This window comes from Psittacula echo (assembly GCF_963264785.1).
Source record: "Psittacula echo genome assembly, chromosome: 6".
NCBI classification, from domain to species: Eukaryota; Metazoa; Chordata; class Aves; order Psittaciformes; family Psittacidae; genus Psittacula; species Psittacula echo.
In genome coordinates, this window is record NC_137743.1 from 13,180,358 (window position 1) to 13,204,524 (window position 24,167).

At 41.1% G+C, this 24,167-nt stretch overlaps 1 protein-coding gene across 1 annotated transcript in view; it reads right to left on the minus strand.

The window, feature by feature from the left end:
* The window catches only part of SORCS3 (sortilin related VPS10 domain containing receptor 3), a gene marked incomplete at its 3' end in the record, with an annotated part of 305,158 nt that overhangs the window by 137,847 nt on the left and 143,144 nt on the right, over positions 1-24,167 (minus strand). Inside the window, exons 3-4 of the mRNA XM_080620247.1 lie at positions 22,476-22,575; positions 553-711 (exon numbers count right to left, since the gene is read on the minus strand). Of these exons, the coding sequence (XP_080476373.1) occupies positions 553-711; positions 22,476-22,575 (259 nt within the window). The remainder of the gene's footprint in view (positions 1-552; positions 712-22,475; positions 22,576-24,167) is intronic.

Sequence of the window (24,167 nt, forward strand, 5' to 3'; positions counted from 1 at the left end):
TGCACCTGCATTGCTCAGCATCTTTCAACACAGATGAGTGCTATGAAAGAAGACAAAGTAACAGGCTTAAGAATTGCCTCACTAACAGAAGGCACTACAAAGTGACTTAAAACGTGGCACAGTTTGTCATCTGCTGCTGCTCGCTGATTACTGATAACTGAGTTTAGTTTGGAAACAGAAAGAGCATCGCCTTACACACAACAGCCAACTGTTATGGACCAACTCAGCCTGAGTGCTCAGTCCTTAAGACAGCTCAGCATTCACCAAAGCCTACAAATCAATAGATTTTTGGCTCCATATGTCATGTCAAATCTTAGATTCTTTCCATCTTCCATACTGTCACCGCTACTTAAGTTTCCATACCCATCATGATCACTGTATAACTCCACTCCCTTTAGCAAGCTTGCTGTGGAGTCACTGAATTTAACCCTGCAAGGTGACAGAAGTAAAGCACACCATAATTTCTTCACTGTCTCTGGAAGTGTGCAGTTGTAGACACTATCCCCTTCAACACCTCTCTAGAATCATTGAAATATGAAATCAATTGCTCACCTTTTGATCCAGACTGTATGCTAAGATCCACTCCTCCTGCTTGGGATGGAAAAGCAAGCTCTGGATATAGAAGTTCAGACGGTACTTCTGGTAGGTAGCCCCTTCATCAGAACTGATGAGGATGCTGCTCTCAATCTCTGGATCACTAAGCAGCATGATCTAAATGGAAAAATGGAGGGAAAAGAGTGTTAATTGAAATGTAAAACTGAACAGCATTTAAAAGTGAGGTTACACAGCACTGATTCCTATTAGATGTATTCAGAACATTGTTTAACAGTGTAAAAAGCCCATAGGGTTTCCCAAATAGTAGGGGGGTTTTTTAGTGTTTCACTTCCATTTTATTTGGTGATTTATTTATAGATTCATTCAGTGATTTTTTTCTTCATTTTTTATCCAGATAAATAAGTCCAGCAAGAATGAAGAATATTATACTGATATCAAGGCTGACTTTGGTTGGATATAGCAACTTCAGACAACCACACCAGGCTTTCCTGGTCCCTTTCCAGTCTATCACCTCTCTTCCCAAATGCAGGATACTGTCTCCAAAAGCACACAAGGCACTCCTGAGATTTAAGGCTCATTATTTGGCAGCATACAGAACTACAAATGAGAGCATCCTCTCCCTGGAAACATAGAATGCCTACCTGGATCAGCTGCTGGCATCTGAAAATAGTCTGTGTCCACATGCATAAACATTAATACACAATCTTATATATCATGCTCCCAATTTATACAGTAGGAGATACTCATTCACTCAGTGAACACATAATTTTCCCCAAACACAGGAAAGTGTATGACCTCAATTTGTTCAGGGAGGAAAACACTTCTGAGCCTCTAATTTTAATTAGAAAATTATTACCAATATTTTAAAATGCGTTGACTCCACATTATCAGATGGCATGCTCTACATAAATGTTATCAAGAAAAATGTTGTGGAAACATTAACACCATGTTATTAACATCTGGAGAAAACGACATCACATTAAAGTAAATGCCAGTACCATAAAATAAAGGCAAACAGTAGGAAATAAATTAGATCTGTGCTAAACACAGCAGGTTATTGATACAGTAGCTGAAACAAATATAGAAACTGCTTTTCAGCAGGAAAACAGATTCAGGGACTGTCTTTTTCAGCTAGCTGCAGAATGATCATCTAGCTGATATCCACTGCAGTTTTCTTATGCTCACGTGTCCATGATAACTTTTCTTATTCTACTTCACAGAGCTCTAACTTCAAGACTACCACAAGGAAACACATTAATTTTGACATCAAAAATCAGTTACAAGGACTGGTAAGACCCTCAGTATGTTAGACCTCGATCAAGCAAGAAATTTCAGCACTTGTTTAATCTTAAGCACCTCACTAACTCCATGAGGTCACCAAAGGGAAGTGAATAGAAGATAAATGGTTTCTGATTCTTTCCATTAAGAAATGAAAAGGGCCTTTAAAACAAGAACTGAATGTTGTCCCAGGGTGAAGCCACCTGTATAAATCCACAGCTTGAGCTCAGACCTCCTTCAACATTCCTCACATATACAGCCTACCAGCCTCATAAAGCAGCAACCACTTGTTGCCTCAGAAAGCCACATCATTACTCCTGAAAAAGTGCTCTGATGCACAGCATGGGAATTGAGAAATAGCCCCGCAGGCTACTGCCTCCCTGGGAATTAGTCTTGAGAATAGATCCCGATGGCCTCCACCAACAAGGAAGCTTTGGTAAGTTTCTTCTTTCCAATCAGCTCAAGACATGTTTCGTTTTGCTTCAAACAAGAAAGGTTTCCCCAGTATTTCAAGATATTTTTTTCTGTCACTGGAAACTTAAACTTCAAAAAGACATTTTGTCCCTCAAGTATACCCCCATTCATCTAAAGCATATTGCCTGTGCCATAAAACTGTAACAGCTTAGTAAAAATTGCTTGATTCTGCAGAATGGAAAAAAGGATGTAAGACTGCCAATATAACAAGATATTCCAGAGAGATCTTACATTTAAAAGGAAGGATACTTCAGGAATAAAAAGTTTTTCACCTGATGTCACAGAGAGTTACTGAGCTAATAATGCTGTAAATTAAAAGGTCACTGTTAGTGTTCTGTCCTCAGATAAGGAGCACAAGACAGCTAACAGTTGCAGAGACCTGATGTGGTACCCACACAAAACATCCTCTTTGCCCTTTCACACATGATCTGCAGCTCTTCAGTGGACAGTTCAAGAAATGGGTCAGATAAGATGGAAGAGGTGATGTTTCCATCAGATGTTTCACAATCAGACAATTTGTTCCTCTGGAAGTGTAACAGTGGTTGCAAGCTCAAATAATAAAACCATCAAGCTAGGAAAATTACAAGCTAGAGGGAAAGCTGGAAGAGTCTAACAACTATTATACATTGTTGTAAGTGCCATCACATTAGTAGCCCACCCCCCTTCACCAGTTCTGATATCCACTTTCCATTCTTCAAATGAAGAAAGAAACACAGCCAACATCCCTGTTGTCATCCATCCTTGTAAGCAAGGCTGATCCTACAAAGTAGGAAGGAATTAAACAAGAGGCTCAACCAGAATGAAAAACAAAAAGCCGCCAACAGTCATGAGCTAGGACTGATCCAGTTTTGTTGCACAGCAAGAGTGGGAGACCCTGGGCTTTTTATCATTATTATTGCATGCCTTTCTCCTGATGGAAGATATTGAGGGAGGGGAAAACTTTTGGCAGGGGAAGTAGCAGGACATTTGTCAAAGGCCTGAAACCACCACTTCTCATGATGGGGCCAGGGCGAAGGATTCACCCCAGTAGTGATTTAGATTAACCGCTTTTCATTAAGAGCCAATAAACAAACTCCAGTCAGAATGAGCATCTCTGCCAGCACCCTGTGTTGCCATTTATAATTGCCACAAGGAATAGCAAAGGAGCACCAGAGAGTTGTCAAATGTAATTTATAGGTTTTTAAGATCTAATAATTTTCTATAATATTAAATTAAATGGCAGCCTTTATTAAAAAGGAAATTACATTTTACCTTGCTACATTCTCATATATACACACATATATAGATAAAATATGATTTTCAGTTGCTGCTTTCTCTAGTTTAAGTGGAGAGGGGAAGGAAAGGCAGGATTGATTACCGTTAAGGGTAAGTCCTTGAAAATGTATTTGAGATGAGGTGTTTATACTACATAGCTCTTTCTCTCAAGTCTATAGACCAATCTCCAAAATTCTGTAGACAATGAATAACAAGCACCAGACAAAACAAACCAGGCTGAAAAATCAGACTGAACTTCAGGTAACTCCTTAGGAGATAAACGCAGAGGAAGAGAGCTGTCTGGTATGTGGTGTGTGCTCGTTTAAAGCAGGAGCTCTGGGGGAAATGATGATACATACAGGGCTGTTCTGAATGAACTCCAGTTCAGCAGAACACCAGAGACCAGCGGAGGAATTACATAGAAGGCAGATGATTCAGAGGGGACACCTTTCACATCCATAAACTACAATGTATGGACTGAGATGTTCAGCAGGAAGGAAAGTGACACCATATCACAGCAAAAATCCACTAAAATGGTTTGCCGTCTGATGGGGCTAATATAATAAAAGTTAGGGTAGGATTTATAGCTAAGAATCTGAGTTCCTGCTACCCTGATTAAAATTCCAGGTGTGTCACTGGGTAAATGCAAAGTTTCCTCGGTATTGGTTTCACTTGGGCTACGTGCAGGTGGATGAGTCAAGATGGTGACACACTCTTCTACCCCTGCTCCAGGCTAGCCAAGCACAAAGACAACTGTGATCTGGAATATTGAACCACACTAGTAAATGAACTAGCACACTTCTCACGGTCACAACACTGCAACATGCCTAGACTCTACTGGCTTGAAGCTACAGGTAGCCAGAGCTTATATCAGCCTGAATCTGTCAGGCAGTTATGCCAGACACTTCCCCTAAAGCTTGGCACTCATTTCTTCTCTCAGTACCCTTCACAGCTCTGCCCTCACGTGAGCAGGCCTGCTTGGCATATCACCACTACCCTTCCTCTTCTGCACTCAAGGCACAAGAACAGCACTCACCCTCCCATCATATTACTTGTATCCTTAGCATCATATTCAAAAGGTTTTATCACTGCTCTTGCTCCCTTGTTCTATGTATCCCAGCACAACAAAGATCTGTTTCATACATAGCTGAATCTTTTAATAAAGTACTTCTGGACAAAAAACTGAAAACGTGCCACATAAAAGACATTTTTATTAATATTAGTTTTCACTGAATCCTTTTAATTTTCACAACCAATCAACATAAATTTTCACTGTAAATTACCAAAGTGCATCTCTCTAAATCATCATGAAGAAGTTTTATAGGTACAATATCTGTAGCAGGAGTCCTACTGAGCTAACATTAGCAGGAAGCATCCAGTAAATGAATAAAGAAGACAGGTTCAAAATAAATGTCTTTTGTTCCCAGAAACAAGTAGATAGCATTAAACCATTGTGTACTGCCTTCTGATTTTCCTCTTCACTTTAATGTGCTTTTCATAAGAAGTCCTTTTCAGAGGTCCCAGTCACATTTTTATTCGCCTATAGAAAGTACTATTCTAAAAAGGAATAAACAAAGCAGTTGAAAAAAAAACAATCCACCTACAAACCGCCCAAGCCTCCACAATTACAAAAGAAACCCAGCTCCTTAGCAAAGTAATAGCAATTTGCTCTGTAGCACTGCATTGTCCTCTTCTGCAATTGAAAAGGTAGTTCTGCCACAATCACTGCTCCAAAAACAGAAACTTGAGGTTTCATGTTTGCAGCTTCATAGTGATTTCCACACCGAATGTGCTCAGCTTATATGTGAACCGGCTTTACCATTACATTTTTTCATCACCTCCCACTAGACCCTCAACTCAGAAGCACTTTAGGTCCTTCCTAAAACAACTGCAGGTCCTTACTAAAGTCAGACTTCATCTACATCAACAATGAGAGAAAACAAAGCTGATTTAAAAAAGAAAAAAAATGCTTTTTTGGTTTTGGTTTGTTTTTGTTGGGTAAAACGTGTAAAGGACTGTATGGTCCCATAAGACCTCTTGAGCTAAGCCTACTTTCCAAGTCCATATTAGCTTTGAGTTCTAAAACCAAAAAACTTTCAACAATTTGTGCTCAAATGTCAATGTAAACTGAGGACTTTTGCTTTGTTTGGACTTACGCTGTCCTTTCCTCCTTTGGAAACTGAAAAACCAAAATCGAATGACATTTAAAGGCTTAAAGATACAAAAATAATTTCCTTCTTTCAAAGAATCAGTTTACCACAAGTATGTTCAATATGAATAGTTTGGAAATCTATTATTGGAAAAATAATTTCTTATTACTGAAGCATTTTAAATTGAATGTTTGACCATCTGAAATTTCTCAATTTTTTGGCAAATACTTGGTTACTCATTCCATTCCTATTCTTCCTCTCTTCTATATCATTACTGCAATTTGCTTGCACTGCAGGCTAAAGGATGCCCTTGGAAGTATATACACAATCTTAACCTCTTAAAACACAGCTACACTGTATACCAGGAGCCCTTCTATGCCAGCCCCATGGAGGACAGATGCAAGTCATTGCAATGAAAATCTCATACATTTTTTCTTTTCTCACCCCTTGTGAGTTCAATTAAAAAACTTCAGTTAAATTAAGTAAGCCCAAGCCCCTCTGAGACACAAATGTACTGGTATTACAAGTAACTGTCTACTTACCAGAAAAAATAACACCCCTATAAATTATCATGAAAGTAAAAATGTCTTTGCATGACTTGCACTAGTTCAGAAAGCACACCTTAACTTTACAGAAACTTCTGCAGAAGATGTTCAGAAATGGCTAGACACCTGCTAACTGCCCAGAAGATACACTGACTCCTGCAATAATCAGGGCAAAAGGAAGCCAGCCTCTACTTTCCAGTCATCAAGCATATCAGTCAAACAGCAAAAAATGGGAGATGGCAGTGATAAAAATCTGCTCTAGCGAGAAAGCCTATTTATCTACATAAAGTAAAGCAATCCACCCCATTACTTAGTGATCAGCAGCTGTGATGAGAGGGACATCTGCTCTCTGGAAATCCAAACAACACAGCTGTGAAGAGGGCAACAGCTTCCACATAATTACTAACCATGTCCCAAAAGGCAGCCATCACAACCCCTTGTGTAACAGAGCAGCCCAGATTTGGGGCTCCTAACTTTACATGGATCAAAAACTTCCTTAATGTTAAGGATAACCTGTGGGCATCAGTCAAGCAGTAAAGGTGCACTGAGCTTTCACGAGAGATAAATTGTCTGGACCTAGCCCGTTTCAACTTCTTGTAACTTCACTGCTATTGCCCCAAATTTCACATTAATAACAGATTTAATTAATGAATATAGCACCAGATCACCATCTCTCAGAACCATAATGCTGTAATCTTAAAGGATGAAGTGCACTGCACTTATTTTATAAGGGTTTATGAAGCATGTTATAAAAGTACCTCAACCATAAGGCTTTTATACCTTGGCACTCACTTCAATACAATCCCGTAAAATTCAAGCAATTTTTAAGTGTTAAAGGTGACTTTCACTACTGTATTTATTATTGGATAATGAAAAATGAGTCAGACAGCCATAGAAACTGAGCAATGAAATAGTTTCCCTGAGACTTTTGCATTGGGTCCGCATTATATGTACCGTGACCAAAGAACCAAATAGCTCTCCTAAGACCTTTCAGGCACTTCATGCTAACCTCCCTCCAGAACTTCCTTCCCATCAGGATTTCCCTGTAATTACAAACCAGCCTCTACTCTGCAGAATCACACTGCTTGTCACTGAACTTTCCAGATGTCAACAGCTGCCTCTATAATCCTGCGACTCCTGAAGGATCTCCTCCATAGACTTCTCCAGCTGTGCTGGAGACTGCAGCTCTCTACTCCAGTAAGGTGGCTTGAGAAGACAGCATAGATCTCTGACACTAATGTTGAGAGGACCCCATCTGTGGGTTCCCCATCTTTCTGGCACTGAGAAAGGATAAGAGCACATCATGTTGTTCAAGTTACATGTGAGTTTTACATCTTTGTATTATGTTTTGTCTTTTGCAGATGGTACCTGGAAGAAGAGGACCATTACAAGGTAGAAAGTAGTAAGGTATAAATTGATTTTCTTTTTTTCTTTTTTTGTCTAAACTAGCAGGGTCTTCTGGTGCTACTGCAACACAAAAGGGGACATCACTGGGGTGCTTCTTCATTTTAATGAATATCAAATCCTCTTTTGAAATACAGTATGTAATTATTCTGCTGTCCCCTAGTTATATATATTTAGACAGGCCATCTTCAAAACTGAGATCAAGTTTCATAATGTTTTGTATGTTGTACCAAGGCAATATTCTGTGTAGTCGTCAAGACCATTTTGTCAATCAGAAATGATGTAAGTATAAATCTGCTATCCAAACAGCACACCTTCCCCACCAGGATCAAGCACCCCAGGTTCACTATTAACTTGAAAAGCCCCTTAGCAGAATCCTGATACTGTCAGAAATGAAACTTAAGAGTTTTATCTACAATCAACCCCAATATGTGCCTTATCTCAACAGAACTTGGAACCAGTCATTCAAGAAAGCATAAATCTAGCCTATGAAGATGGATAATCTACTTGCATGAGATACTAGTATTACACTCAGACACTAAACATACAAATGGAATATATAGTCCCAGCATGTGCTGCATACAGCTGGCTCAGTCAGGAAAGAGGATATATATAAGACTACAGCATCTCAGTAATTCTTTCATTTGCATCTCATAAAGATTAAAAAGGATGAATATGCCAGAAATGGTTTGAGGAAACTGAGATAGAGCAGTTCTCCTGTCTGAAAGATCCATAGGAGATATATTTTACATGACTAATTCTGAGAAGAGAGATTAGTAAAAGCACATCAGATGAGGACCAGCACTACTTGCCTTCTCTAAGGAGGTGCACATCAGCCCACTATGCGTGTTTACAGGGAGTAACCCTGGTTACTATTTCTGACCTCTATTGTTTCTCATATCCAATATACTCTAACTACAATTACAGCTAATAGCTCAGATTTGCACAAAATTAAACCAGGCTCCTGGCACTGCAGCCATACCCACCATAAATTGCCATATCAAAACAAAACACTTCACAGAATTCCAGGCTCGCACACCTTATCCCCGTATGGAGAAAGCACTTCATTTAATTACCACCTCCAGCAGCTGCACAAGAGCACAGATGTACCTTGCAGGATGCGCTGAGGATCAGGAGCAAATCAAGGCTAAATTGGATACAGTGCAAGAGCCCCTCAAGGAAAACCACTCTGCCATCCTCCTTGGCAGGTGGGAAATGAAAATGTATCATTGCTGTAAGGCTTCGGCAAAATCAGAGCTGGGAAAACAACTCAGATACTCTAAGGCTGCCATCCTAACCTGCCCACAATGCCAAATCCCAGGCCGGATCCAATTTGCATGCACAGGAGTAGAATAAGCCATCATATTAGACCCAACAAAGCAGAACATCTCATCTTTGTTTTACTGCTAAGCAGGTCAGAACAACATGTCTCCCTGCTTTCTCTTGTCTTTTTGGCACTGGACACATGTACTTTTCACTTTTAATTACAAGGCACAGCAAGCATTTGCTTGTTAAATTTCAGGTGCCAGTGGGGATGGAAGCCATCCAAAAAGCATGTGTTTGACCTGGCAAAGAGTGACTGATTGGCAACAGCCACATGCTTGGTTGTAGAACCTTTTCATTGTCACAGCAAGGCAGAGTTTACCCGAGGTTATACCATCCCATTTTACTCTTGTTACAGCTACACATTCTCCAGCTCCCCACAGATAGTCAGAGCAAAGCCCTCTGCCACAGTAATCCCACCTTCCTGAGGTCACTTCAGTGCTGCAGGTTGTTCAGCTATTTTGCCAAAGGATTTTCCGTATCACAGCATGTTCATGCACAGTTCCCCTCTATGAACTGACAAATTAATTACAAGCACCACCACTTATGGCTGGGTTTGTATATATCCAGTTTGACCAGCACTTCCATGACTGGGCCTGGACCAGGAGTAGAAGGAGCTTTGGCTGATGACCTTCAGCAACAACCAATGCTTCCACAGGAAAAAAAGACAGTAGATCAGCAGAAGAGAAATGTAAAGCTTCTGATCTACATTATGTTTTCCTCTGGAGTCTGGTACTTCTGCATGGCATAGTTCTTATGATGCCTTTTTACTCTTTTTGTTTCTACATAGGAAATCCCTAACTGCTGAATCATCTGACACATTGGTTTGTGGTCACCAGCTTTTTCTAGTGACACAGAACAGCTCTGAACCCAAACTGTGTGCACAGGAAGAGAAAAGCTGCATTCGCTGTTATAATTATATGTTATTTGAGTAAATGCATGGTTGTACTATTCTCCACAGAACTACAAAGTAATTTTCACCATTATGACAACTTACCGTGTAAGCAAAAATAGTTACAGAAAATGATGTTATCAGTAAGGAGAGGCTGTGTGCACCACAGCTGCTGGAACTGAGAACACCATTTATACAAAAACATTCCTCTGATTATAGGTCTCACTTGAAAGAACACTTTACATGTGGGAATAAGTTTACTCACAGTAGTTGCCGCATTACAGAAAACAAAGAGGTGTCCATGGATAGTTACTCATGTAGGTAAACTTTTGCAGCCTGTATACCGCAGTTTATTTCATTTGAGGACAGTAGAGTGTTTCATGCCTCTTTAGAAAAATAAAAATTGTATTATGTATCTCTCTTGAGGCCATTAAACCTCAATACAATTCTAAATGCATCATTGCTTCTCCTCTGCTTACACACTTTATTTTTCTGCTTTTTAGTCAGATTGCAGAGACAAAATAGACAACAGTCAGCTTTATCAATGTTCACATCCAGATGCTAATGATCTATCTCAATTTACTTGCCTGACATCTATTACTCATGTTCTTCACTGTCCCTCATGCACTTCTCTTCCTAACATCCCTCCAGAAGCGGAAGCTGAAGAGGCAGGAGAAGGTTATCCATTTTCTGGATGGAAGGCTGAGGCCCCCAGAAATTAAAGACTGAAATCACAAACTACGACATTACAGTGCTCTGCACAGTAGCACACAGCTCTAAGCCATCCACTGTGGTTGCAAGCTTCACATACTAACTCAGGTAATGTAAAGGAAGGTCCAGGATGTAGGATCAGGACTCACAAGTACCAGCTCACTGGCTTTGACATCTTCCATTACGTTTGCAAAATTAGCTCCTAATGATACAGTCCTTGCAGGTTTATGGTAGAAGTCTTGTCTGCAATTACACACCAAGAAGCTGAGGGACACTACACGCTGCAAGATGAAAGGGAATTGGAAGAGGGGACAAAGATTTTACCTGCAGCACAACCCTGACACTTTAGTTTAGGAATCAATTGGCAGAAGTCAAAAAATTGCCAAGCTGACTCTATCTTTCTACCCATTTCCAGGTCCTGAGCACTTTGTTCATTGCCTCCATTACACTACCACTCACAGTTCTGAGCACAGCTGCTTCGTTTTGTTGCTTTCTTGCACTCATTTCTAAGGATCACGTTCTCCTGCTGTGGAGTGGCTCCACGGGAGGCAAAAGGTGTCAGATAAGCTTCTTCCTGCCAGAAAAAGGACAACCTGACTTGTTGCAAGGGAATTAAAATACTGTGGAGCCCACTGTAAAAGGCAGCACCAATCTCTCCTCAGACAGAGACATAAGGACTGGGCTAAGCATTGATTCCCCAGATTTATAAGAAAACTACAGCCTGAGTTTCCTCTAACTGTATCTGTGCACTGCTTAGAAAACTCCTATCATCACTTTCAGAGTCCAGCAACATCTGTCTGTACACAGTGAAAAAAAGGGATTTTGGGACAGATAGGGTCAAGGGCCTTAAGCACTCTGAGACGTGCTGAAATGTTTCAGCCCAACTTAGCTCCATGCCAAAAAACAACTGCTCCTAACACAGCCACACAAGGGCTTCCAGAATTCACAGTGCTGCTTGGGATAAAGCATTTTACATAGAATTGATCTCATCAGATCTGAAATTAGAGTTACTGCATTTGCTCTATAAGATGCAAACGTGCATATATGGCAGAAGAGACAGTGGCCAGCACATACCCTGCTGACTTTTCTGACCTTTTCTATCAAAACTGAGAACTCACTCAATGAATAATGTTGAATTTTTCTATTCTTCCCTTTGGAAAAGAATGAAATAAAAAGACATTTTGCCACAGACTAGTAGGCTTGGGGCTGGCAGGAGGTAGGGGAGGATTGTCCTAAAAGAAGAATAACTGTCCTGGTGAACCAGCTCTTATCAGTAAAGATCAAGGTCTTCAAAAGGACCCTCCTACCCCTTTTGCAAGAGCTGCTCTCCATCTATGCTATTATTTTTCCTTCTTTTTAATAACAAGACACGCTGACTCATTATTATTGATTGATTATCCTCCTGTCTGTGAAGCACCATTCCCCTCCTCGTTAATTCAAAACTACCTCATTTTTCTTACTTCATAAATTAATATGTTATTGGAGCTGCAGCAGTAAAAGATATGGCCATGTTTCATAGAGAAGTAGGGAAGGTGGAGAAACAAAGGAAGTCTCATAAACCTGCCCTACATCAGCATCTGCTGCTGTGTCTGCCCTGCTGACAGGCTGGGTGCTAAGTACAGGCAGCCCATTGCAAGGTTATACATCCTGACAGCCCCTCTTTGTCCCTGTAACTAAGGCAGGGCACTCTGAATGTTCGCACAGGTCCATTCTGCCCAATTCATTAAAAGCAATGGCCATGCTAAGTGACAAAATTGCAGCTTTATTTTAGTGGATATTATAACTTTGATCTGTCTTTTAACACTAGCTGGCTAACATAGAGTAAACTGCTTCTTTATTAAATACCGACAGCCAACTCTGAGAAATCTACATCTAATGTGGATGTGACATTTCTAGTTTTACTCCACCACTTTTCTTATGACCTCATTCCATCCCCAAGGCTCTGTAGAGCCTTGACTCTAGCAATAGAAGGTGAAACAGGCAGAGAGACCAACAGGAGAGACTGAGTGACATTTAGAAAGCCAGAAAATGCAGCCTTGTCATAGATGTGCACCAGTATCCAGCCAAGCCAATTCTTACCTGTTAGCTGGCCTTTCTTCCCCAAATATTATTTGCAAATCCTACAAACAAAGCTTACATATTGGCTTGGGTTCCTCCTACCTTTCCATCTTGCAATAGGGATCTCCAGCCTTTCCCATAGACAATGATGTGCAGCGATACCTTCCTCAACCAATTTTAGGGGTTTTTTTTGGATGATGGGGCTGAGAGTTCTATGTTTAAAGTGGTAGGTACCTACATTTGCCATCCACAAACAATGGCAGACTAACATGGCTCACCCACTCAGTTCTTGCACACAAAGCAACCTCAGGGAAGTGTGCATAGTAAGCCAGTCAAGCCCAAAGGGTTTGAATTCTGATTTGCCTCTTCCTAAAATGTGTGCCTGCTTTCATTCAAGTGGCCATTTTTTTCCCAAAGCCCCAGGCAACATCTAAGTAGGGATTTCAGGATCACAGTTCCAGTCCCTGGTGGATAAATGACACAGCAAGTGTTTCACTGGCGTCTTTTTTATTTATTTTACTTATACACCTTGTGTCCAGTGCTTACTTTTATCAACCAGGCTTGCAATGTCTGTGAAGGCTAAAATGACACTTCTGCAACAACACATTCAAAAAGCCATTTAGACAGCCTTCATTTTATTCCCTACTTTTATTAACTAAATCCTTCATTAGGTTTCTATTCGCTTTAAACACTTGCCTCAACACTAATCAAACATGAATTAAATGTGTTCAGAAACCGATGAAAAATGCAGGTAAAAGCTCTTGGAATGGGTAAGTACAAAGACTTATGAAATGCAGATGCATAAGGGTACACATAGGCAACTCTAATTTGAAGTTTCATAATAGATGAATGGGGGTTTTCTTCATGAACACTGAAATGATGGCTTCCAATGTAGCATCCTTAAGATAGATATACAAGCAGAAACAGATACCCATCTCTCTTCTAACCCTTTACCCTCCACTCTCATTAAGCAATGCCATATGTGAGCATTTTGTTAATATTCTCAATTGTGTTTATTTTTAGAAACAGCTGATGAGCAGTGGGTGAGGTTCAGTGGAGTCTGGGGGTTTTTGTTTGGCTGGGGTTTTTTAATGCATCTGCTTTTTCAGAGAATTAACTGAAAAAGCCCCAAGAATCTCCAGTTTTCATGTTCCTGCATACCAAAGAACAGCCTTCCCCGGAGTACAGCAGTCAGATTGTTCCTGTTTAAGAAAAATAAAAACTTCCATTGGGGCTATCTCATAAGCTTGGGTCCCAGTTCAGCTCTCTGTGCTGACAAATGGTCACAATCCACAGAACCACAGACCACGGAAGCTATACAACCTCCATTTATCTCTATGATTTATGTCAAGTCAGTAGTTAAATTAAAACCTGCAAACAAACACTTACTAATTTGCTCTTTCTTTAAGTACAGGAGCCCACTGGTCACGTCAGGTGCCAGTGGGACATCTGATGTGCCAGGCCCCACAGTCCCAGGCTGCAGCAGAGGAGAGCACTCTTACAGGAGCTCCTTGAGTACAAAGATCCACAAGGAGGCACAATCCCCAAATATAATAATAATTTAATAATAATAGTAAGAATAATAATTAGAAATATTTAGACATGCTAAAACAGACCCTATACTAGAGTATTCTAGTAACATTCCTATTTTCCCTTACATCTCAGTATCTTCTGTTCATAGATTTTGAATCAGGTTTAAAACACTAATACACTGAGTCATACAGCACTGGAAACTATATTTTTATGTAGAGATCAGAGAAAGCTACTCTGAAAACGTGACTTTTCTGAATTCCAAAGAGACAAAAAATCCCTCACAAGGAGAGATTCCTAAAGTCGTATTCTCCATTTCTTTCATGAAGTTTCAGGTCATGGTTCTGCAAACATTTACAAAAGTTCTCTCTTTTTTCAAGTGACAAATTCAAGCTGAATTAATTTGTGAAGTAGAGAGAATCCCATGCACAACAGCCCACAAGACTGCACCTTGTAGATAAAACCCATCACATCACATATCCTCTGACTGCCATTGATGTTATGGGTGACCTTGAGGAGATCATCCTTTTTTCGTCAGTAAGTGAAGAAAAATATTACTTCTTCATTCACATTTTATTCCTCTATTTAAATTGAGAGTTCTGGAGACTGACAGCAGCTGTCGCTAAGGTGTATTTACATGACAGAATACATTGCAATGTTAGCCAGATTGCAGTCACATTCGTACAATCCACTGTTACAAGAACAGCAGGCAAGTTTCCTCTGCTCAGGTAACACAGATGCTGTGTTTCAGAGCTACAGCCTGTCTTTTACAGCAGCAGGCAGGTTCTGCCCACATAGGCTCTGGACTGGGTGGTGTTTGGAGCGAAACTCAACAGGTCCAGAGAAAAGGTGCACAAAGAGATGATTACAACTGCATCTGCAGATCAGGTAATTTAGGCCCTGCTAATGGCAGCTGCAAAATCAAGTGCTATTTAGTATTTCATGGAGCTGAAGGGAAAGATTAGGGATAAAAGACAGTAGAAACAACTGGTTCTATCACTCCTGCTCTGTGACTCTTAACTCACCCCTGTTGCCTTTGTGTTATAAATATGGTCTCTGAGATTACATCAGCAAGTGTCAGTTTGCAGCACATGCTGTTTATCACAGTGTCAGCATAATAGGGAAAAAGGGTCCAAAGAAACATTCCATCTGCCAAATGGCTTTGGGATACTCCAGGGTTTAGTTCCTCACTGATAGCTTGGGATGCAATCTTAGGGAAAAGCAGCAGATGACTAATGGGAGCTGTGGCAAAGAATGGCAGCTTAGCTCAGGCTGGGTTAGCAAGCATCAGGTGCATGCTGCAACCTCTGCCTCATAAGCCTACCACACATTTGATGAGCAAGGAGAAGGCAAAATGCTGGAGAATTCCCTTTGGGATCAAATGAACTAAGAAATGAAGGCAAAACAAATTCAGTTTGGACCAGTTCTGCCCTGAGGCTCCAAGCACTGCTAAGGAATTCCCGTTGGCCCCTACATAGGCCAGGATGGGGTTTGCTCTCACTCTCCAAGTAGGCAAGAAGAAATACAGAGGAGGTCAAAATGACTTGTGCTCATTTAGGATCTCCAACTTCTGTAAGAGTCATTCCCAATGTGCTAGCTAGTTTGCAGTCAGGTAGATGCATCCCTCTGCAATTCCGATATTTCAGTCACAATTAACTTCTTCCTTCATTAACCTGAACTGCAGCATTACCCTGTGCCAGCTCATAAACAGTCACTCCGCTTCATACCCAAGAAACTGCTCAGAAACAAACCAACCTAATTAGATTTAGATTTCAGAGCTTCTGACTCTTCAAGTACCTCTCAATGTTTCTCATTCTGATGGGCCACGTTCAGAGGCATGACTACATCAGAGAGGTGCGGCATTGCCTTTGGCTTTTATAGCTTTAGTGATTTGGACAGCCCCTCCATTTTGACTGCATGACAACTGGGAAAATAGTCTGCAAAACCATTTTCTCAAAGCTCTTTAACTGAGCACTGTAAATTTATTTCTTCTTTATGCTGTTTGCAGCTACTCTTCAAATCACTTAGCTACAAAGTCTGTCTATGAATAAAATCTCTATGCTTCAGATCTGGTATCAGGGAAAAATGGGGAGAATCCTCACTTCAATCACTGCACTTTGGTGATATTTCTGTGCAGACAGCTACCATAAAAGACTACAGGCCTTTTAATTCTTCAAGTTATCACCTACAACAAGGATGGTAACAGCGCAAAAGAAAAGCTAAAGACGACTGCATCAAATTGAATTGCAAAGCAAATTCATGAAGGAAGGTATTTCCAAGACATCAGAACTGTCACCCCAGATCCTAAATGCAATCAGGACCTCCAATTTATCCACATCTCATCTGAGCAATCCTGTATACAGGCAAGTGCTTTTTGTTTTGATTTTGCCAAAGTTGTCATCTTTTCCTTTTTCCTCTCTTATTTGTGTTCTAAATGCTTTTTAACTTCTAAATGCTTTTTAACTCCATCCTCTCAATCTCTACAGGAATCCCAAGAGTACAGATTAAAGTTTCACAGTGCACACTGGGTTTTGAACTAAACACCACCTTCACCAAGAATATGCACTCTTCACAGAACATTTCATGGTGAAAGTAATACATGAAATCTATGGTTCAAGAGCTCCCTGAGATTCAAAATGGCACCTCAGTGTCTGAGAGGAGAAGCTCTTCAGATATATGGGACTTCCATTCTCATCTTCTTTCTGCACCCTTTGGATTGACTTTGCATCTCTCTGTGAGGCATCAATTCTAAAACCAATCCTGCCATTGACAGCCAAGAAGAAAGGAAACGTTTTGGGGATAGGGGATCTTACACAGCAGACCAACTCATGCGAGAAAATAGGGACTCACAGCACTTCAGCTCCAAACAGTGCCATTTTGAAGTGCAGGCAGTCAAAGAATCGCGTTCTGTGGAAATTACCCAATTTTCTAACAGAAAATTTCCAACAACCTAAGAGAAAAAGAAATATTGGGATAGAAAGAAAATGGTAATTTAAAAAGTCAAGAGAAATGTTCTTATTAAAATAGAAGAGACTGCTTTCCTTAGTGCTTTGGAAGAAATAAACAATTCTAATTCCCAGACTGCTGTGAAAATCTGACTCTAGTGAAATGAAACTAACGCCCAAAATACAGCATTAAATTAAAGTTCAGCAGGGAACTGAGATCTCTGCCCAGCAGACAGTAAGCAGCCTTTTGTCATATCCCTAAAGACAAAGAGGCTATAAGGTAGAAAAGCCAAAGCTATGCATTTTGCAAGCCCCAGCTTTTCAGAGCACTCAAACATCTGCCCCTAAGTCCCATTCACCTGTAAGAAAGGGGTGCTGCTAAACAAACACGAAAGTTTCTCCTTTCTGAAGCTCAGCACAGAATTGTTAGGCTTGTTGCAACCTATGTATGAGCAGGGTAAAGCAGGTGCTTCTCATGTAGTCTCTCAGGCAAACAACTGTGTGGGCAGATGCACTGAAGGGGAAGATGCGCCCTGGAATACACTCTGCCTATTAAAGCATCTTCATGGTGGTAAGAAGTGTCAAAACTGCAGCCACTTGGCTTCTCTCTAGGGCTCCAAACAGTAACTCTTAAGAAAGCCATAGCCCCCACGACACTGCTAGGTCTAATGATCACCTGGAATTTCATAGTATTAATGAGAAATCAATGCAGATTTTCCTGATCTAAATACAAGTCCCTAGAGTGCAAGCGAAAGAAGAAACAGCCCAAGCATCTTCAGGAGAATGGATACAAGTCTGTCAGTTTCAGCTTCCAGCATCAGAGGCTGTAGGCACAGTTGTAAAATGTTGTGAAACCCTGAGCTTCTTAGGAGACATCCTCCTTTCTTAGGAGAAGGGAATTAGTCGTACAACTGCTCAACAGAAGGAGGAAGTAGTCCTGGCTCATGGCAGGAAGCATTTTGGCTCTGATGCCGCCAGAGGCTACAGATTCACAATGGGCTGGAGCCTGCTTGACTGTTTCCTTATGCCAGCACTCCAGGGTGGGCTCATTTCAGTGATGGGTGCTCTCAGATTACCAAGATGGCCCTGATCACTAGCAGTAAGAGGCAAGAGCAATCATAACCAGGAAAAAGTATTCTCAGCATCTTTCTTTGGTATTTGCATGCTGTTCTACTGATTTATTTATGAATACAAATCTCAAATTACACAACAATGAAGCATGTTTTCCAAATACCTTCTTGTGTTTTCTCGGAAATGGACACCCCTATTCTCAGCTCCAAAACCAGTCATTGGCAGGTTGGGTCAGCAGCCTCTGCCCAGCACCATGTGGGGACACAGCCAAAGTCCCCTCAGCTCAGTCTTGTCCACGCAGCCTTGCTTAACTCCATACATGCAGAGGGTTGATATCTCCCAGCAGCAATGTGTAAAAAACTAGGAGCACCCAGAGATTAAATCTGGCCTCTAAGTGCTGAACACCAGCACATCAAGAGGTACCCAAGAAGAATAGAGGCCATCCAGGATTTACCACCATGATAACAACAGAGATTGTGTTTCTTCACCTCTTCTCCTCTCAGCTGCCTCTCCTTCTTCAGGCACAAAAACATGACCTCTCCACAGTGATTTTACCCACTGATAAACACTAGTAACCGATGTGTTGCACTGAGGAGCAAAGGGAAGGACTGAGGAAGCAGCTGCTTCCAGGGTGCTCCAGCGTTTCTTAGTCAGCTGTGTCAGGAAAGACATTTCAGTACTGAACAAGACACTAAATACAGATAGGGTAATATTCAACACCATGCTGAGGCTTTCCAGCTAGGGATGGGAGACACAGACAGGAGCAGCTTAGAAGGAACCCTAAAGAGAACACGAAACTAATAAAATTGTTGAGATACATAATCCAAATTAAACAAGCTTAAAAGAGGGAGGCAAATTATATATGAAGCTAAGCATGGGCTTGGTTTTTGCTGTCAATGTTGTATAGCAAATATAGAGCTCTGCTGTTGTTGGCAACAGAATAAAACCCAATGAGAATTAAATACTTACAGGCCTAAAGAGCCATTAGGACTTCCACACATTGCATGTGTTCCAGAATTTCACCAAATCATTCCTACATTAAGCTCAATTTTTCTTCCAGAAAGGAATCCAGTTTGTAAGAAAAGGGTGTTGGAGTGCCGTAAGCCAGGAGGGTAAAATGTGCAAGAGGTGTGGCTTTCATGGGACAAAGAGAGAAGGGGAATGATGGAGGTGCTCAGACCATGGGTTGTAGCCATAAGCATCCAGCTGTGCTTTTCAGCTCTGGCCTCATCTGATCCCCCATAATGCAATAAGCAGAGATGCTGGTATTGAGAAATCACTGACCAGCTGTGACCTGACAGCACTAAGCAGAGAACAACAGCAGAAGCTGAAAAAAAAAACCTTATTTTTATATTCCTACCAAAATTTTACAAAAAAGAAATGAGAACAAAAAGCCTTTCTTTTAAAAGAATTAAAAAATCAAGCATTTAAATCCTCTTGTTTCATAATTGAGCCAAGGGTTATGCCACAATTCAGGTAAATTATGTTTATGTAACTGGCATTTGGCTGAATGCATAATTCCTATTTAACAGCTGAAGAGAGGCATTTGGGGTCTTCAAAGAAATCTGACAGGTAATTCCCACTGTAGTTCTGCAGGGTAGCTGAGAGGTAATTATCCTTCTCACTAGTAAATCAATTAGGAATGAATGTATGGAAAGCTTTTCTCCTCCTCCAAGTAACTGCTAATCCTCTAAGCACTAATGAGCAGATAGGGTTAGCAACAGTGTGTAAACCCACCAAAAATCGACAGGAGCTGCGAGGCATGCAGGGTCGAATCAGTACCTGGCAGCTAACGCCTCAGGAGAAAATATCTTGTTTGGAAAGGGTCTGCATGATCCCTGTGCACATCTGTTACTTTTGGTATGTCCCTCCTTGTTTATTACCTCAAAGACCAATTTTTGAGAATTGCAGATCACTGCAATTGTGTTCAGTTAGCCGGCACTTGTGCTGTCAGAGGTGAAAAACAAGGGATCATAGAATCATAGAATGGTTTGGGTTGAAAGGGTCCTTAAAGATCGCTCAGTTCCAGCCCCCTGCCATGGCCAGGGACACCTTTCACTCCATGCCCAGTCCAGCCTGGCCTTAAACGCTGTCAGGGATGGGGCAGCTATGGCTTCTCTGGGCAACCTGTGCCAGCGCCTCACCACCATGATAGGAAAGAATTTTTTTCCTAATGTCTAACCTAAATCTACCCTCTTGTCAGTTTAAAGCCATTTCCGCTCGTCCTATCACTACACACCCCTGTAAAAAGCCCTCTCCAGATTTCTTGTAGGCCCCTTCTAGGTACTGGGAGGCTGCTATAAGGTCTCTGAGAATTCACCTACTGCTTTGTGATTCATTATTGGTGGTTGTCCTCAGAAGCTCAGCAAAACCAAGCTGCTTACTCTGCAGGCCACTTTAACAATATTCACCCAGACAGACTTGGGAGAAAGTTACAACACAAGTGCGTTTTTGGCAGTGCACAACCTCATGGATCTGTAGGGGCACATGCACAGTAAACCTGAAATTGAATTTAACAAATCCCAGATTCTCCAATCCAGTGACACCTTCTTTGGGCATTTTTCAAATGCTGCATTGTTGTTTGGAATTACTTTGATGGTCAACACAGCAGAGTCAGCTCCAGGTTCAGACAAACCAGCTTTTTACAACCATGTACAATATCAGTGTCCATATATTTAACAGAGATAGAAAGAATGGAAATAGGTTGTTCCCACAGCAGCCAGCACTCAAGCTGGTTTTCTGTATCTTTTTTTCTAACAGCACATCATCCCCATTTCAAAAGACTTTTCGAAAGGGAAGAGTGAAGATGCACAAATAGGTCCAGACATAATTTCTTTAAGACATAAGAACAGAAAAGAGGTTAAAATTGACATCTGAAACAAGAAAGCAGCAGGTAAAGACGGGTCTGCATGCCACTATACAATGAGATATAGGTGTTATTAATGGAAATAAAGAGAGAAAAGACTGCTAATCTGTAAGTTCGATAGCTTGAGATATTGCTAGAAAATAATGATATGTGCTAGTACTCTGATTTGTGAGGGAGACTTTACAACAGTGATGTAGGATTTGTAACTGATTTTGGGTGGGCAGAGTTGCTTTGGAAACAGAATGAAGAAGAGTTAACTCTTCAGTGCCTACAATATTGGATATGGGAGGGGTGAAATGCCAGGAGAGCCCATTGTAAAACATCTTCTTTCCATTTTGCTCAGGAAAAAAAGAAGTCAAGTTAGTTGTCACAATAATCCAGCTTCTGCATCAGAAAAAATATAAGCCAACCCTTACTGCATTCTTCCTCTCCTATATGAGTCGAAACACACATATATTGTTGCTGATAGTAATGAGAGCTATGGCTGCCTTAAGGTTGCCCAAACTTCTGTAGGCTGACCAGTGATGGAAAACACAATACTAGTAATAAGAACAGTACAAGTAACAAAATACTAGTTTGGAAACCTATGGATGGAGTCAGGAGAGGGCCAGTTTGGAAGTGATGAAGGCAAATGGGCTGCACCCCATCCAAACACAACTCCACTGCCAGCAATTAGATATGTGCTGCAACCCTCCCACATTGATTTGTGTGGGTAGCTGAAAGTATCTCGGTCCCACTACCTCCTCCCCTGAATAAACACAAAGGCACTGAATACTAACTCCTGGGCTCTGTTCTGTGAGCCAGCTGCAGCCTTAATTGCATCATGTGGGAAGCATGAGCAAGGGGCTTGAAAGCTATGACCTCATCTTCTCTCCTACACATTCAAATCAAATTGTAGGTCTCCCACCCACTCTCCCAAGCATATACTGCTTTCAGCCCCCTTATATGATGCAACCAATGAAAATGTCATTTACATCTTTACCTTCAACTTCTAGTTAGGAAAAGCATAAAGGGGAAAAGAGTCAAATGCAGAAATAAATGCCTTTTACACAGTATTTCAAATAATAAGGAGCCAGAGAAGGCAGGGAGAGGTGTATTAGCCAAAACAAGTATAAGCAAGAGCCCCAGAAATATTTGTGTGAGTTCAGCTTCTTTAAAGTTATAACAGTCAGAAGCAAATAAAAGCAACCCTTTTATTTCTCTTAACACATTCAGCAGAAGATTAAGTGCTCCATCCCTATCACAAGTAAAATAGGCATAGTTCTACTGGATTCCATGGAATTGCAGTAGTACAACTTAGCAAATTCAAGCTCTTGTGATTTACCAACGGATTTCACTTTAGGATCATAATTCCTCTCAGAATGAACAGAATGTTGTAATTTTGTTTCTACAGCTACCAGCTCGATGGCTATCCCTTACCTTCCTCTTGTTAGTGGGACTGACATAAAGGTAGCTCAACACAGTCTTCAGGCCTACTTTGTCATTTAGCTTTTCATAGGTAGTGCCATAGTCTGTTGACCTGGAGAAAAGAGTAAACAAAAAGAGTTTATGTGGTTATTAAAGCTCAGAGAAAGGTAATGACCATGTGAACAGATTCTCAAAGTTACAGCTTAGCATTCATTACTACCCTTAAAACTCGAGCTTTGTGTTTCATTCCGTGGCCCACAGAAAAGAGAAGAGAACTTGAGTCCTTTGGGGCAGGGTCTGTCTCTGCACCAGTTGATCTTATGTAGCTGGGAAGCTGTGGTGGCACCTGTGAAGGGGCAGGCTCTGCTCTCATGTGCCAGTGTGGGACTGCCAATGGTATCTACACAAGAGGACTCTGATCTCAGCAGCACCCTTAGTACACATTCTTTTTTCAGACAAATCCAACAGAAGAATCCAAATCCACCAACAACAGTTTAAGTAGGCTGATTTTTGACTTGGAGATGGGGATCCAAATGTGGCTCAGAATTGTAACAGCTGAACTCGTGTCTAGATAAAAATGTGCTTAAACTGGCATCTCGAGTCCTCAGTCACCCCCATCCTACTTTGTGCCAGGCATTTAATTTTTCTGAGTTACAAAGACAGATTCAGGCCCTTACACTAGCAAATCCCACCCGGAGGAACAGATGATCTGGGGGTGGCATTACCCATTCGTGACTGGGGAAAAGGGCTGCTTCGTCACAGAGGGTTTTCTTGCAGCTTCCTCCTCCTCATTTGTGGGCATGTTTGAAACCTCATTTTGCCCTGCTTCTTTTTCTGCTGTTTTTGTACTCTGCTTTTCCTAACAAACAAGGTTTTTCTTACCAGAACATATCAACAGCTACCTAGTACAGGATCCCACACGTGAAGAGGGGTTAGCACCTGCTTGCTTTAGGAGGGGTGACACAACCTGCATTAAAAGCCCGACCACCCACCGCATGCAAACAGTGGGGAAAGCCTGGCTCCTGACCCTACACAGCTTCCATCATATGGACAGAATAAACACAAATCTTATTGAGTGGACAAGGAAAGCCCCTTACACTAAGCCTACCTGGACCTACCTATGATTTTACTAAGATGAAAATTCATGGCGCCTGCCTTCCTCTCTAAACACGCTTTTTACTAAGCAGATTATTAGAGAACGTGCAGCAATTCAGTGGCTTTCCTAGTAACTAGCTCCACCAATTTTCTGATTTTCTAACTTTATCAAGTCTCCAACATTTCAGCTTTGTGGTTCTGCCTAAGACCAAACCTCTGCTCCTTGTCTGTCTGGCAGAGAAATGGCCCAAGTCACCCTTCTGGCATTACAGAGTACCACTGCACCCAGAATTTTAAGGCTTGCACTCAAGAGGCTGCAGAAACTGAGTGATGTCAGAATCTGCATCCAGCTCTGCTGGTTTCCCTACTGTTAGTGAAGTCCAGAATAACATCAAAAAAACCCAAACATGCTGCTAAACCAGATAGCTGTTTTCAGGTTTCTGAGTAGAAGTCAAAAGCTTGTTTTATCACTGATGTGGCTCCAACATATTTGCTTCTGTGTATTCTTCAATAATAATTCCTAAATGCTTTGCAAACTAGTTCTTTCCTTAAATGGGTTGAACTAAACTTTCTCCTTTGAACACTAAGCAGTTAGAGGTGCTTCCAGTC